This window comes from Salmo trutta, chromosome 1, assembly GCF_901001165.1.
Source record: "Salmo trutta chromosome 1, fSalTru1.1, whole genome shotgun sequence".
Classification (NCBI taxonomy): domain Eukaryota; kingdom Metazoa; phylum Chordata; class Actinopteri; order Salmoniformes; family Salmonidae; genus Salmo; species Salmo trutta.
This window is the reverse complement of record NC_042957.1, coordinates 43,817,034-43,828,628: the sequence shown is the minus strand read 5'-3', so window position 1 is coordinate 43,828,628 and position 11,595 is coordinate 43,817,034. Positions and strand designations below refer to the sequence as shown.

Genomic DNA, 11,595 nt, shown 5'->3' with positions numbered 1-11,595 from the left:
GAACCCAGGGTCGTGTCTGGCCCGTCCCTTCAGTTGTTAATGTCCACTAATTCTCTCAATAATTACTTTCAAGCATCTGCTTTTACATTAAAGACATGATCAGCTGACCTTGAACTAATTTCCCTCTGTGAATGAACTTCAAAGGGAAAGTCAGCCAGCCAGTAAGGACATTTTGGGCGGATCTTCGAGACACTGTGAAATATTAATGGCTTCCACTCTACTTTTATGAAAAATACTTAATTAATCAGATAAAAGTCAAAGAGAGCAAAAAAAGTTTCAATGATTTTGAAAGATTTTTATATATATTTTAAGGTGCAAAGTATGTGTACTTACTATTTTTAAAGAACTGAAAACCATTCTGAAATATATTTATTTCCATCTTAAAGAGATTCTCCAGTACTTTTGTATACTTTTTAGCCAATAGTTCTGAAAGTGGCGCTTATGAGCCAAAAGTGGTCCTGAAAAGTGTGTGCATTTTGTTAGCTGTCACTCAAATGGCGAGGGGCTGACTCACGTGGGGGGAAATGTAGGGAAAATGTTGCAGCACAGCTTACAGAAAAATAGTCGCCTTCAAACTAGGGATTTCGTAGCTTATTGAGGTAAAACAGTAATTCTGCTCATAGATTATGCATGTATGAACTACACATTGACACACCCAGCCTAAAGCGGGAGAACCCCACCTCTTTAAGGAATACCTAGGATAGGATAAAGTAACCCTTAAAAGATTTAGATGCACTATTGTAAAGTGGTTGTTCCACTGGATATCATAAGGTGAATGCACCAATTTGTAAGTCGCTCTGGATAAGAGCGTCCGCTAAATGACTTAAATGTAAATGTAAATTTCAAAAAGAAAATGTTCCAGAGCATGTCTTTAATATGTATACATTTGTATTTCAAATATGTATTCAAATAAAATTATAAGTGTGTGTGTGTTTTCTTATGTCCCGAAGGAGCCAGAGAGTCTGGAGGAGACCAGGTTGGAGGCGGTGAGGGACAACAACGTAGAGCTGGTCGAGGAGATCCTCAGAGAGCTGAGTCCCTTCACACACCAAAGCAACACCGCAGCAGAGCTCACGCGCATCCTCAACGAACCCCACTTTCAGGTACACACACAGACGCACACATAGTGTGCACACGCATACCCGTACCCATTAAACCACACACTCATGTGGACATCAATGCACACATACACCTAAGTGGATGTGCAGAGAAGAAATATCCTTCATCACAAAATCCACTATTTAGTCTTAAGAAAGTATTGCCTCGGTCTGCTGTCAATCTAATGTTCTCTCTTTGCCGACTGGTTCCCAGTCTCTGCTGGAGACCCATGACTCGGTGGCGTCCCAGGTGTGTGACACCCCTCCCCCCAGCCCCTGTGCCTACATGGAGCCCCCCGTCAGCAACCAGCCCGTGCCCCCAGATGCCGTCCGGATGGTGGGCATCCGCAAAGTGGCTGGTGAACACCTGGTTAGTACCACCTTGCTCTTTGTCTATCACCTATCTGTTATAGATAGCATGGCACCCAGAGTTTAGGTGTTTTAGTCAACTCTTACTCCTTTGGCTGAATCACAAACAGGCTAGTGGTTTTAACCACAGTGTAAAATTGTAACCGTATTGTATCCTCATTCATGTCCTTTTTTTCAGGAGAGGGAATTCCCATTATTTTGTCATTTTTAGATCTTTTATTGAACATATTGGACATTGTAGAAGGACAATGATGAGAGGACAGAGTTTGTGCCAAAGTAGCAACATCCCGCTCCACGCATCCTCATTGGGTTTCTATGTTTTGAACCTGTCCAGGGCGTGACGTTCCGTGTGGAGGCGGGGGAGCTGGTGATTGCCAGGATCCTTCACGGAGGGATGATTGACCAGCAGGGTCTCCTCCACGCGGGTGACATCATCAAGGAGGTGAACGGGAAGGAGGTGGGTGAGGACCCGAGGGTGCTGCAGGAGATGCTGCAGGATGCCAGTGGCAGCGTGGTGCTCAAGATCCTCCCCAGCTATCAGGAGGGCCATGCGCCAGGACAGGTACGAGCAATAAAGTACCAAGGCCCCAGACAAAGTGCGAGTTAATAACAAACGATAACACTTTTTTTTGGGGGGGGGGGGGGTAGATCTGTAGATGCTCAACAGACGATCAGTAACATTTCAACTAACTATCTACTAACCCTAGCGTAAACCCTTGTCCTAACCCTAACTTAACCCTTACCTTAAGCCTTACCCTAACCTTAAGCCTTACCTTAACCCTTATTCTAAACCTAACCCTAACCGTAACCTTAGCAAGGAGTTGCTTATCAAAAGATAGTTTGTTGATTGTAGAGAATCTACAGATGGACCATCCCGACTATCAAAATAAAGTGTGACCTAACAAACTACCAGTGGACAGGTAAGGGTTAACATACGCAACACTTACTGTAACAGCATGCTACCAGCCTAACAGACAGGTAAACGTTCAAAACAAACAAGAGCCCCATGTCTCCAGACAGACGAGCCATAAGCCCCACAGACAGGTCCCCACTATTGTACCCAAATACTCATCTAGAGCCCTGCGGTAGGTAAGTGCACTAATCTGCCCCTGCCAATGAACTTCAATCTACTCCACAGTTTGTACATCATTTACTGGCTCTAAGAATATACTTTGAGGGGTGGATTATGACAGTGTCACATTGTCTGCTAGTGTTCATCCCCTCTGGTTGTCATGGATACCACCAGGCAGAGGGGGCTGAGTAACCCCTTACATCTTTTTGGGGTGATTTCTTCCCTTTTTATCTTCACTCGTTCTGTGGCTGGTGGGCTGTGGGAAAAAAGGGGGATGGAAAGTTAGTCTGAAAGTACAAACAAGTCGTCAGCAGAAAGGGTGCTATGGCTGCTGAGGAAGTGTTGATATTTACAGTAGGCCTGATGTAGTGCATCTGAGGATTGTAGAAAGTGGTTTGTTTTTATGCATTCTTGTTGATAATGGCTTGCAGTGATCAGCTGGAATACTGTATACAGCTCTATACTCTGAATGCACATCCAGTGTGCTCTAGAGCAAAACTTCCACTTCGATAAAACATTTAAAAAAATTATTTCACCTTTATTTCACCAGGTAGGCCAGTTGTGAACAAGTTCTCATTTACAACTGCGACCTGGCCAAGATAAAGCAAAGCAGTGCAACACAAACAACAACACAGAGTTACACATGGAATAAACAAACATACAGTCAATAACACAATAGAAAAGGTCTATATACAGTGGGTGCAAATGAGGTAGGATAACGGAGATAAGGCAATAGGCCATAGTGGCGAAATAATTACAATATAGCAATTAAACACTGGAGTGAAAGATGTGCAGATGTATTTATGTTTAAATGTATTTAAGTTTAAATATAAACTTTGCAAGTTAGACATGTGCACGAATCAAGCTTCTCCTTTTGAATTTGGTACGAAATGTTCAACACTATCCAACAGCAACAGGCTCGTAACCATCTGGACGTATCGACTTCCTGTTCCCCACAGGTGTTTGTGAAGTGTCACTATGACTACGACCCGGCCAATGACAACCTGATCCCGTGTAAAGAGGCGGGGCTTAAACTCTACACCGGTGACATCCTGCAGATCGTCAATCAGGATGACCTCAACTGGTGGCAGGTGGGTCCATTGGGATTCCTTTGCCATGTACTGTACTCTACTGTATGTAACACACGTTGTTTTGTGTATTGCTTCTGCTGTCAATACTATCACCTCTATATTTGGCTACTTGTGCCTATCGGTAAACGGTGTGCGTGCTGGTGGGTCTAAGTATTGATGAGAGTATCATCCTGTGGGTCTGTCAGGCTCGTCGTTGTGTGGAGGGAGGAAGTGCTGGGCTGATCCCCAGTCAGCTGCTGGAGGAGAAGAGAAAAGCCTTTGTCAAGAGAGACGTGGAGCTAGCACCCCCTGGTAGGACCAGTGCGTAGGGCTGTGGCAGTCACGACATTTTGTCATACTGTTATTGTCATGCAAAAGACTGCCGGTCTCATGCATCTCCAGGCCTCCATGCATACAAGCCACCGATGCGCGCCTTTTGGAACGTCTACATTTAAAAAAGTATGATACATTTATTTAATATACACCATCACAATAAATCCATTATAAACATGATCATATATCATGTATTATCATGTATTTCAGAAGAACAGAATATGAATTGACCTACTGTATGTTATCTGGCTATGCTCCATGCCATAGGCTGTTCGCTTGTTCATTTAGCTGACAAGATATGCTTATTATTTAATTTTTATTAGATGTTATAGTAAGAAGAACATAATAGAATTTAGCTAAATAAAATAGAAAGGATATTTTTCACATTACAGAGCGAGTACGGCATAAAAGTGATAATTTGAAACAGGTCCTATATGCTAGATTGAGAGTTATTTGGCAACTTTAGTTGTGAATGATACGAACCTTAGAATGTCTTAGAAATGCCCAAAATATTATGGGCTGCAGGATGTGACTATAGAATATTGATGATTTGAGAAAGTAACAAAAAAAAGCTTGCGCTCTGCTCCTTGCCTCTGGCTGCGCAGCTGTTCTCTCATCAAGTGATCATAGTATCACCCATCAGACTATTCTCAATTTAATCTGGTCTTTACTAAAACACGATTGTCTTTATCTTGACTTGACTACTGTAAAAGTAGTTTCGATTTAGAATGGCCCATGCATGTCATCTGTATGCCCTCACATAGCGAATGGAGACCGTGCTTCCCGCGGGTCCGTTTTGTCGGCTACTTCGGTTTTTATTGCGGAGCATGTGCTTAATATGAGCAGCTGAGAAATAACTATAAGGACACTTATTTCACGACACGCGTCAACCACTGTTTGAGGAGCATGCTTTCTCTGCCCGACACGTGATATTCCGCCCAAACTACTAGCATGGGCTCTCAAACCTTGTTCCTGCAGCTACCCAGTGCTTCATTTGGGAAAGCAAGTGAAATCTGTTAGGGAACATCAATAGTAAAAAAAAAAATCCCAACAAACATATTTCGCTAAACTGCTCACAGACCGCCTGCGAGCTCAAGAAAGGAATTAGGAGAGAGCGGAGGAGATGGTGAGGTATTCTTTATAGTTGAAGGTAATGTGACACTCAATTAATTATGAAAAAAAAAAATATATATATATATATATATATATAACTATTACTAGGCTATTCAAAATCGAATACAAATTCACTAATTGTAGACTAACTGTAAACTGCCCTGACCAATCAATGAGCTAACAGCCTTCGTCTAGGACTGGCTATACGTCCTCTCCCAGACTCATGGATAGACATTTTGCAGCATAGCGTAAGGTAACTGCTGTAGTCCATCCAGTATGCATGATAATACAGTCCACACTCAAAGGCGATCACTCAAATTTGTTTCATTTTGGAGCATAGGCTATAACAATTATGTCCCACAGACATCTTAAATCAGTTTTGTTTCATTTGTTTTCTGCCATGCAAAATATGCAGTAGGCTATGTATTGGGGCGGCAGGTAGCCTAGTTGTTAGAGCGTTAGGCCTGTAACCGAAAGGTTGAGAAGGTATGATATGTCGTTCTGCACCTGAAAAAGGCAGTTAACCCACTGTTCCCCGGTAGGCCGTCATTGTAAATAAGAATTTCTTCTTAATTGCCTAGTTAAATAAAAGTGCTTTTTTTTTTAATGGTATAACTGCACAATCGTGTTGGGTACAACCAAAGCGTGTCTAAAGTGCATAAAAGGAGATTACCATCACTCAATGGTCAAATGGAATTTTACGGCGGTCATGACTCATAGCTGCTGGTGTGGCAGTCATACAGTCACCCAACAGCCCTGCTAGTGGAGCCCACCTTATTAACTCTTCATAACTCTTACCCCCTATCTGTCTGTCTGTCTGTCTGTCTGTCTGTCTGTCTGTCTGTCACTCATCACTAATGAACAGACAGCATTTAATATGAGCCATATCGTCAGATCCTAGATGTGTAGCTTATTATGTAGAGGGGAATGACGGGTGAGGTACAGAATACAGAGACCCGATCTGGGACCCGAGTGGGTCCGGATCCAGAATGATAAATAATGTCACGGGTCTGGGTCGGATCTGATATGATTGTCAGGGGTCTCGGGTATGGTTAATTGTAACTGACTTGTCCGAAGGGACCCGTACATATCTGAAATGCAACTGCTGCAGTAGAGAGAGATACATTGAATAATTTATGCTGCTGTTCTTTTCATGATAGTGGCACTTGTAGCTTGTTGTTGGCCAATCATAATTCATCAAAGCGTCATAGAGCCTCCATGGCAAAAGTTATGAGATATCTAATCAGTGGAAGATGGAATTAAAATCACAGAATTAAAAGTTTAAGGAGCAGAATAGGCTACAACGACCATGAGCCAACAGTTAGGCTGCTACTTAATTTTCTGAATGCAGTTGTTTTTATTTGTAACTGTAGGACGAGAAAGCTCATGCACTGCAGCCTCAATTAGCCTAGCTAGCTAGCTTAACTAGCTTCTCCTGGTTTGATGCAGTCAAGACAGGTACTATGTAATTATATTGGAGGATAAATAACCTAGCTATGGCAGCTATTAGTTTGCTATAGCGCGAGTCGGTTTGGTTGGTTGATGTCTCTCGTCTCTCCCTCCCTCCACCCCGTGTCACTCGCTCACATTAACACACTCCCTCCCCCACCTGCTAGAGCGACACCTCTCCCTCCTCTCCCTCGTGCGTGATCAGGTCCGGGTTAATAAATTAGATTTCAAAACTTCACTTTTCTGCTGCTTCCCATTCTCGGATCGAGCCAGGAACCAGGTCTATACTGAATGGGTCTAGTTGTCCTCGGGTCCGTTCAGAATGGGTCTCTTTATTTAAAAAAAATAATGTTTATGCATATCGGGTCCGGGTGGGAAAGCCCCAGGTCCATTTCGGAATGTTTCCAACTTTTTGGACCCATGATCTCTACTTGGCATTGTTATATACTGCCCCCTAGTGCAAAATCAAATGGATGATTAATAAGAAAACCATGTGAATACCTGTGGATGCATGTGGATAGATGGAGTTTGTATGGGATCGTGTTTGTATGTGATCGTGTTTGTATGGGATCGTGTCTGTATGGGATCGTGTTTGTATGGGATTATGTTTGTATGGGATTATGTTTGTATGGGATCGTGTTTGTATGGGATTATGTTTGTATGGGATCATCGTTGCTTACATGTGTGTTATTGTGACAGGAAACCTCTGTACTGGAGTGGCGGGAAAGAACAAGAAAAAAAAGATGATGTATCTAACCACTAAGAATGCAGGTGGGAATTTTTTGAATTCTGAGAATTTCTGGAAGTTACATTGAAAGGTTGACAAATAAATAAAGCTATCAATTTGTCACTGTATTTATGTCTTTATCTGTCATTGTTTTTATTCACCCTCTCTCTCTCTATTTCTCTATCTCTTAGAGTTTGACAGGCATGAGTTACTGATCTATGAGGATGTTGCCAAGGTGCCTCCGTTCCGCAGGAAGACGTTGGTTCTGATTGGTGCTTTGGGAGTGGGCCGACGCAGCCTGAAGAACAAACTGCTGCTGTCTGACCCACAACACTACGGCACCACCATCCCCCGTGAGTGTTGCTAGCGCTAACTTTCCAACTAATTAACAACAACAAAAATGCTAACATGCTAAAGCTAGCTGTTGATGTGGAGTTCTAACAATCCAAGAATGTTCTTTGGATTTTGGATTGAATCCATTGTGTTAGGACACCTTCATACAGTAACTAGTGATTGTTGAAACAGTTTCCAGCAAGTCGCTCTGGATAAGATTGTCTGCTAAATAACTAAAATGTAGATAATATTCTTGCCTCCTCCAGACACCTCCAGAAAGCCAAAGTCAGGGGAGCGGGAAGGCCAGATGTATGCCTTCACCTCGCGGAGCAAGATGGAGGCAGACATCAAGAACGGTCGCTACCTGGAGCATGGCGAGTACGTCGGCAATCTCTACGGCACCAAGATGGACTCCATCCATGAGGTGGTGGAGGCCGGTCGCATCTGTGTACTGGACGCCAATCCTCAGGTAGGAGCGATTGGCCACATTGTGACCTCACACACCACAATCTGGAGCCCTATATGGGTGAATTCAGGGTTCTAACAGTTCTAGACATTGGTACCTCTTACAGACATTGTATTCCTTGCACTATTTCCAGGCCTTGAAGGTACTGCGGACGTCTGAGTTCCTGCCTTACGTGGTGTTCATCGAGGCCCCTGATTTTGAGGTCCTCAAGGCCATGAACCAGTCGGCCATCGAGACTGGAGTCGTCACCAAGCAGCTGACGGTAAGCATTAGGGTGAAGTCAAACAGAGGATAATGACTGAATGGAAAAATCAATGACAGCTACTGTCTATGTCTTTCATTCAGGAAGACCAACATGCCTCACTTTGTTTAGCCATTATACACTGAGTATACAAAACATTAAAGGACACCTGCTCTTTCCATGGCATAGTCTGACCAGGAGAAAGCTATGATCCCTTATTGATGTCACTTGTTAATTCCACATCAATCAGTGTAGATGAAGGGGCGGAGACAGGTTAAATAAGGATTTTTCAGCCTTGAGACATGGATTGTGTACGTGTGCCATTCAGAGGGTGAATGGGAAAGACAAAACATTTAAGTGCCGTTGAACGGGGTATGGTAGTAGGTGCCAGGCACATCGGTTTGTGTCAAGAACTGCAATGCTGCTGGGTTTTTCCATGCTGTTTCCCGTGTGTATCAAGAATGGTCCACCACCTAAAGGACATCCATCCAACTTCACACAACTGATATTTTTATTCAAAATGAGTGAGTCACATTCAATAGATCTTCAGATGGTTCTTCATACTGTACGTCTGTGAAGTTAGATTTTTGAAAAAGTAAAAGTGGGGGAAAAATATGTCAAAACTAGAAAGTTCGAACTGCATAAACCCATTTGAACTTGGAGCTATCCAATCACAAGCCAGAACAAATACAGACGGACGAATCAGGGCGTGTCTTTGCCGACAACACTGTCAGAAATCTCAAAGTAAACGATGTCCCATCGTCGTTCAGCGACGACAGTAATTCGTCTGATGATCATAATACGTTTCTTGATGTATTTGAGGGTGTATTCTGAATTTATCTGGGTACAATAGAATAATACTATCATTTATATATTCAAATAGCAACAGTGAATATGACTAGTTCAGAAGTGTCTCATAGAACTATGCTTTGCACAGATAGAACCTTATAGTCCCAAGGTCACAACTTGCTGTAAACCTGAAAGGCCCTAACTTTGCTCAGTAGCTACATGTCTGAGCCTCCAGGTTCGTAGCTATTGGCGCCTCATAAACATAACTAATTAGCTTGTGCAGGGCCTCTTCCCTACCTGTTACTCTTAAGTTCTAACAACCACCGTCTTTGTTCTCTGTAGGACTCAGAGCTGAAGAGAACAGTGGACGAGAGCGCCCGCATCCAGACGGCCTACGGACACTACTTTGACCTCACCATCGTCAACGACAACCTGGACGAGAGCTACAGGAACCTGAAGGCAGCTCTAGAGAAGGTCTCTGCTACCCAGCAGTGGGTCCCAGTCACCTGGGTCTTCTAGTGGGAGACAGAAGGACAAGAGGGTGGTGTTGAACACTTGTTCTCTCATTCATCAACACAAGACATCCGATGATACTGTCTGGCTCATCATCACAGTGACCTCTGGACCTCTGACCTTTGGACCCCATACATAAGACTGAACTGACAGCATTCTTTTTGCTGTGTACATATTGCTTTTGGAAATTTGTCGACAAAACGTCAAGGATTTTCTTGTTTGGGCATTATGTGATTCTGGTGTGTGTGTGTGCATGTGTGTGTGTGTGTGTCTGTGTGTGTGTGTGCATTCGTGTGGTTGCAGAGTGTCTTTACCATAATCATGTTCATAACATCGATTCTTTAGGTTAGCAATGGTTCATCAATATTTATATGAATCATTAAATGGACATTCAGAATATTAAATAGATAATCTTACATGTAAACAGTGGTAGATGGCCTTCTACTGTTTATGTCTTCACTACAGGTCTGACACACACACAGGCAGGCAGGCTGGCAGGCAGGCAGGCAGGCAGGCAGACAGACAGACAGACAGACAGACAGACAGACAGACAGACAGACAGACAGACAGACAGACAGACAGACAGACAGGCAGGCAGGCAGACAGACAGACAGACAGACAGACAGACAGACAGACAAAGAGAGCCAGCTGTCTTATTCCCCAAATTATATTTTTATTACCACATTATATTTTTATTACCACATTATATTTTTTTGTATTGGGAGTTCAAGTTGAAACCCTTTTTGACACCTACTATTGGGTATTTCTTTTTTCTATCATTTCAAAAAGGCAAGACACTGAGGTGTGAACATAAAACCGTCAAATCATTTGAAGATAGCATGTAGATACATAGAGAGATGTGTATGATAGATAGACTGTAAGTGCAACCGTTATTTATGTGACTACACAGACACTTTTTATATTTGTTTTTGACGTGTCAAAAGCCCTCTTTCTATTTTATTTCATAAAAATACTATTTCCACCCAGGTCTGCTGTAAAGTACAGTACACACCAATTTGACAAATAAACGGCTCCAGAATTTTACACGATGGGTTCCTTGCTGGTGGTTTCAAAGAAGGCCTTCTGGAGCCATTTATCAGGTAACCAACAGCAAGGAACCCATCAAGTAAAATTCTGGAGCCATTTACTTGTTAAACTGGGCAGACCTTTTTATTCCACTTTCGTAACAGAGGATCTTGTGATGCAGTAGTACAGGATGCGTGGTCTATTGAGTCAGTTGAAATCGATGCACCCCAGGCTTTGGGAAATTTGGTGATCATTTGCTTGGGAAGAGAAAGCTAAAGGCAGATGACCCCAGCGTTCTGGGTCGTATTGACTAGACACGAAACAGAAGAAAACAGACTTCCTATAGAAGACGCTTGTTTTTGTTTTCTGTTGCGAAACATTTAGCTTTAATGTGCCCTAATGAATATGACCCTGGAAACTCCAGAGGAATGACACACAACAATGACAAGTTTGTGTACTCCCGATGAGTATAAGGTCATAGTTTCTTCCTTTTAGTATGGTTTCTACATTCCATGATGCTCACATGTATCCATGGCATTTTCAAATACAAAGAATATGAGTTTGGAGATTTCAATTAGATTAATTCATGATTGAACGATTTCAAGATGCTTCTGTATTTGACTGTGTATCAGTCACAGTTTCTAGACGTACTGTAAATGACAGACTGTGAATGTAGATACACAGTAGACTAGAGGCAAACGCTAACTACAGTGACAGTGTGTTGTTTATAGGAAAATGAACTATACATTTGATGATGTCCACAATTAAATGCATAAAATCAATGAGACCAAATTGACGTCTGATTCCGTGGAAGGATCAATTTTTTATTTAACCTTTATTTAACTAGGCACTTCAGATAAGAACAAATTCTTATTTACAATGACAGTCTAGGAACAGTGGGTTAACTGCCTTGTCCAGGGACAGAACAGATTTATTTTAACCTTGTCACCTCGGGGATTCCATCTAGCAAACTTTCAGTTACTGGCCCAACGTTCTA

At 42.5% G+C, this 11,595-nt stretch overlaps 1 protein-coding gene across 2 annotated transcripts in view; it reads left to right on the top strand.

Moving 5' to 3' along the window:
* Positions 1 to 10,090, top strand: part of LOC115196648 (MAGUK p55 subfamily member 2-like) — a 35,835-nt gene extending 25,745 nt beyond the window's left edge. For both annotated transcript variants that reach the window (XM_029757496.1, XM_029757503.1), the window contains exons 4-13: positions 951 to 1,103; positions 1,312 to 1,467; positions 1,801 to 2,028; positions 3,498 to 3,629; positions 3,815 to 3,920; positions 7,203 to 7,274; positions 7,422 to 7,583; positions 7,830 to 8,032; positions 8,163 to 8,291; positions 9,402 to 10,090. In XM_029757496.1, coding sequence (XP_029613356.1) covers positions 951 to 1,103; positions 1,312 to 1,467; positions 1,801 to 2,028; positions 3,498 to 3,629; positions 3,815 to 3,920; positions 7,203 to 7,274; positions 7,422 to 7,583; positions 7,830 to 8,032; positions 8,163 to 8,291; positions 9,402 to 9,578 — 1,518 coding nt within the window. In that variant the 3' untranslated portion in view covers positions 9,579 to 10,090. The remainder of the gene's footprint in view (positions 1 to 950; positions 1,104 to 1,311; positions 1,468 to 1,800; positions 2,029 to 3,497; positions 3,630 to 3,814; positions 3,921 to 7,202; positions 7,275 to 7,421; positions 7,584 to 7,829; positions 8,033 to 8,162; positions 8,292 to 9,401) is intronic.
* The last annotated feature ends 1,505 nt before the right edge of the window (positions 10,091 to 11,595 follow it).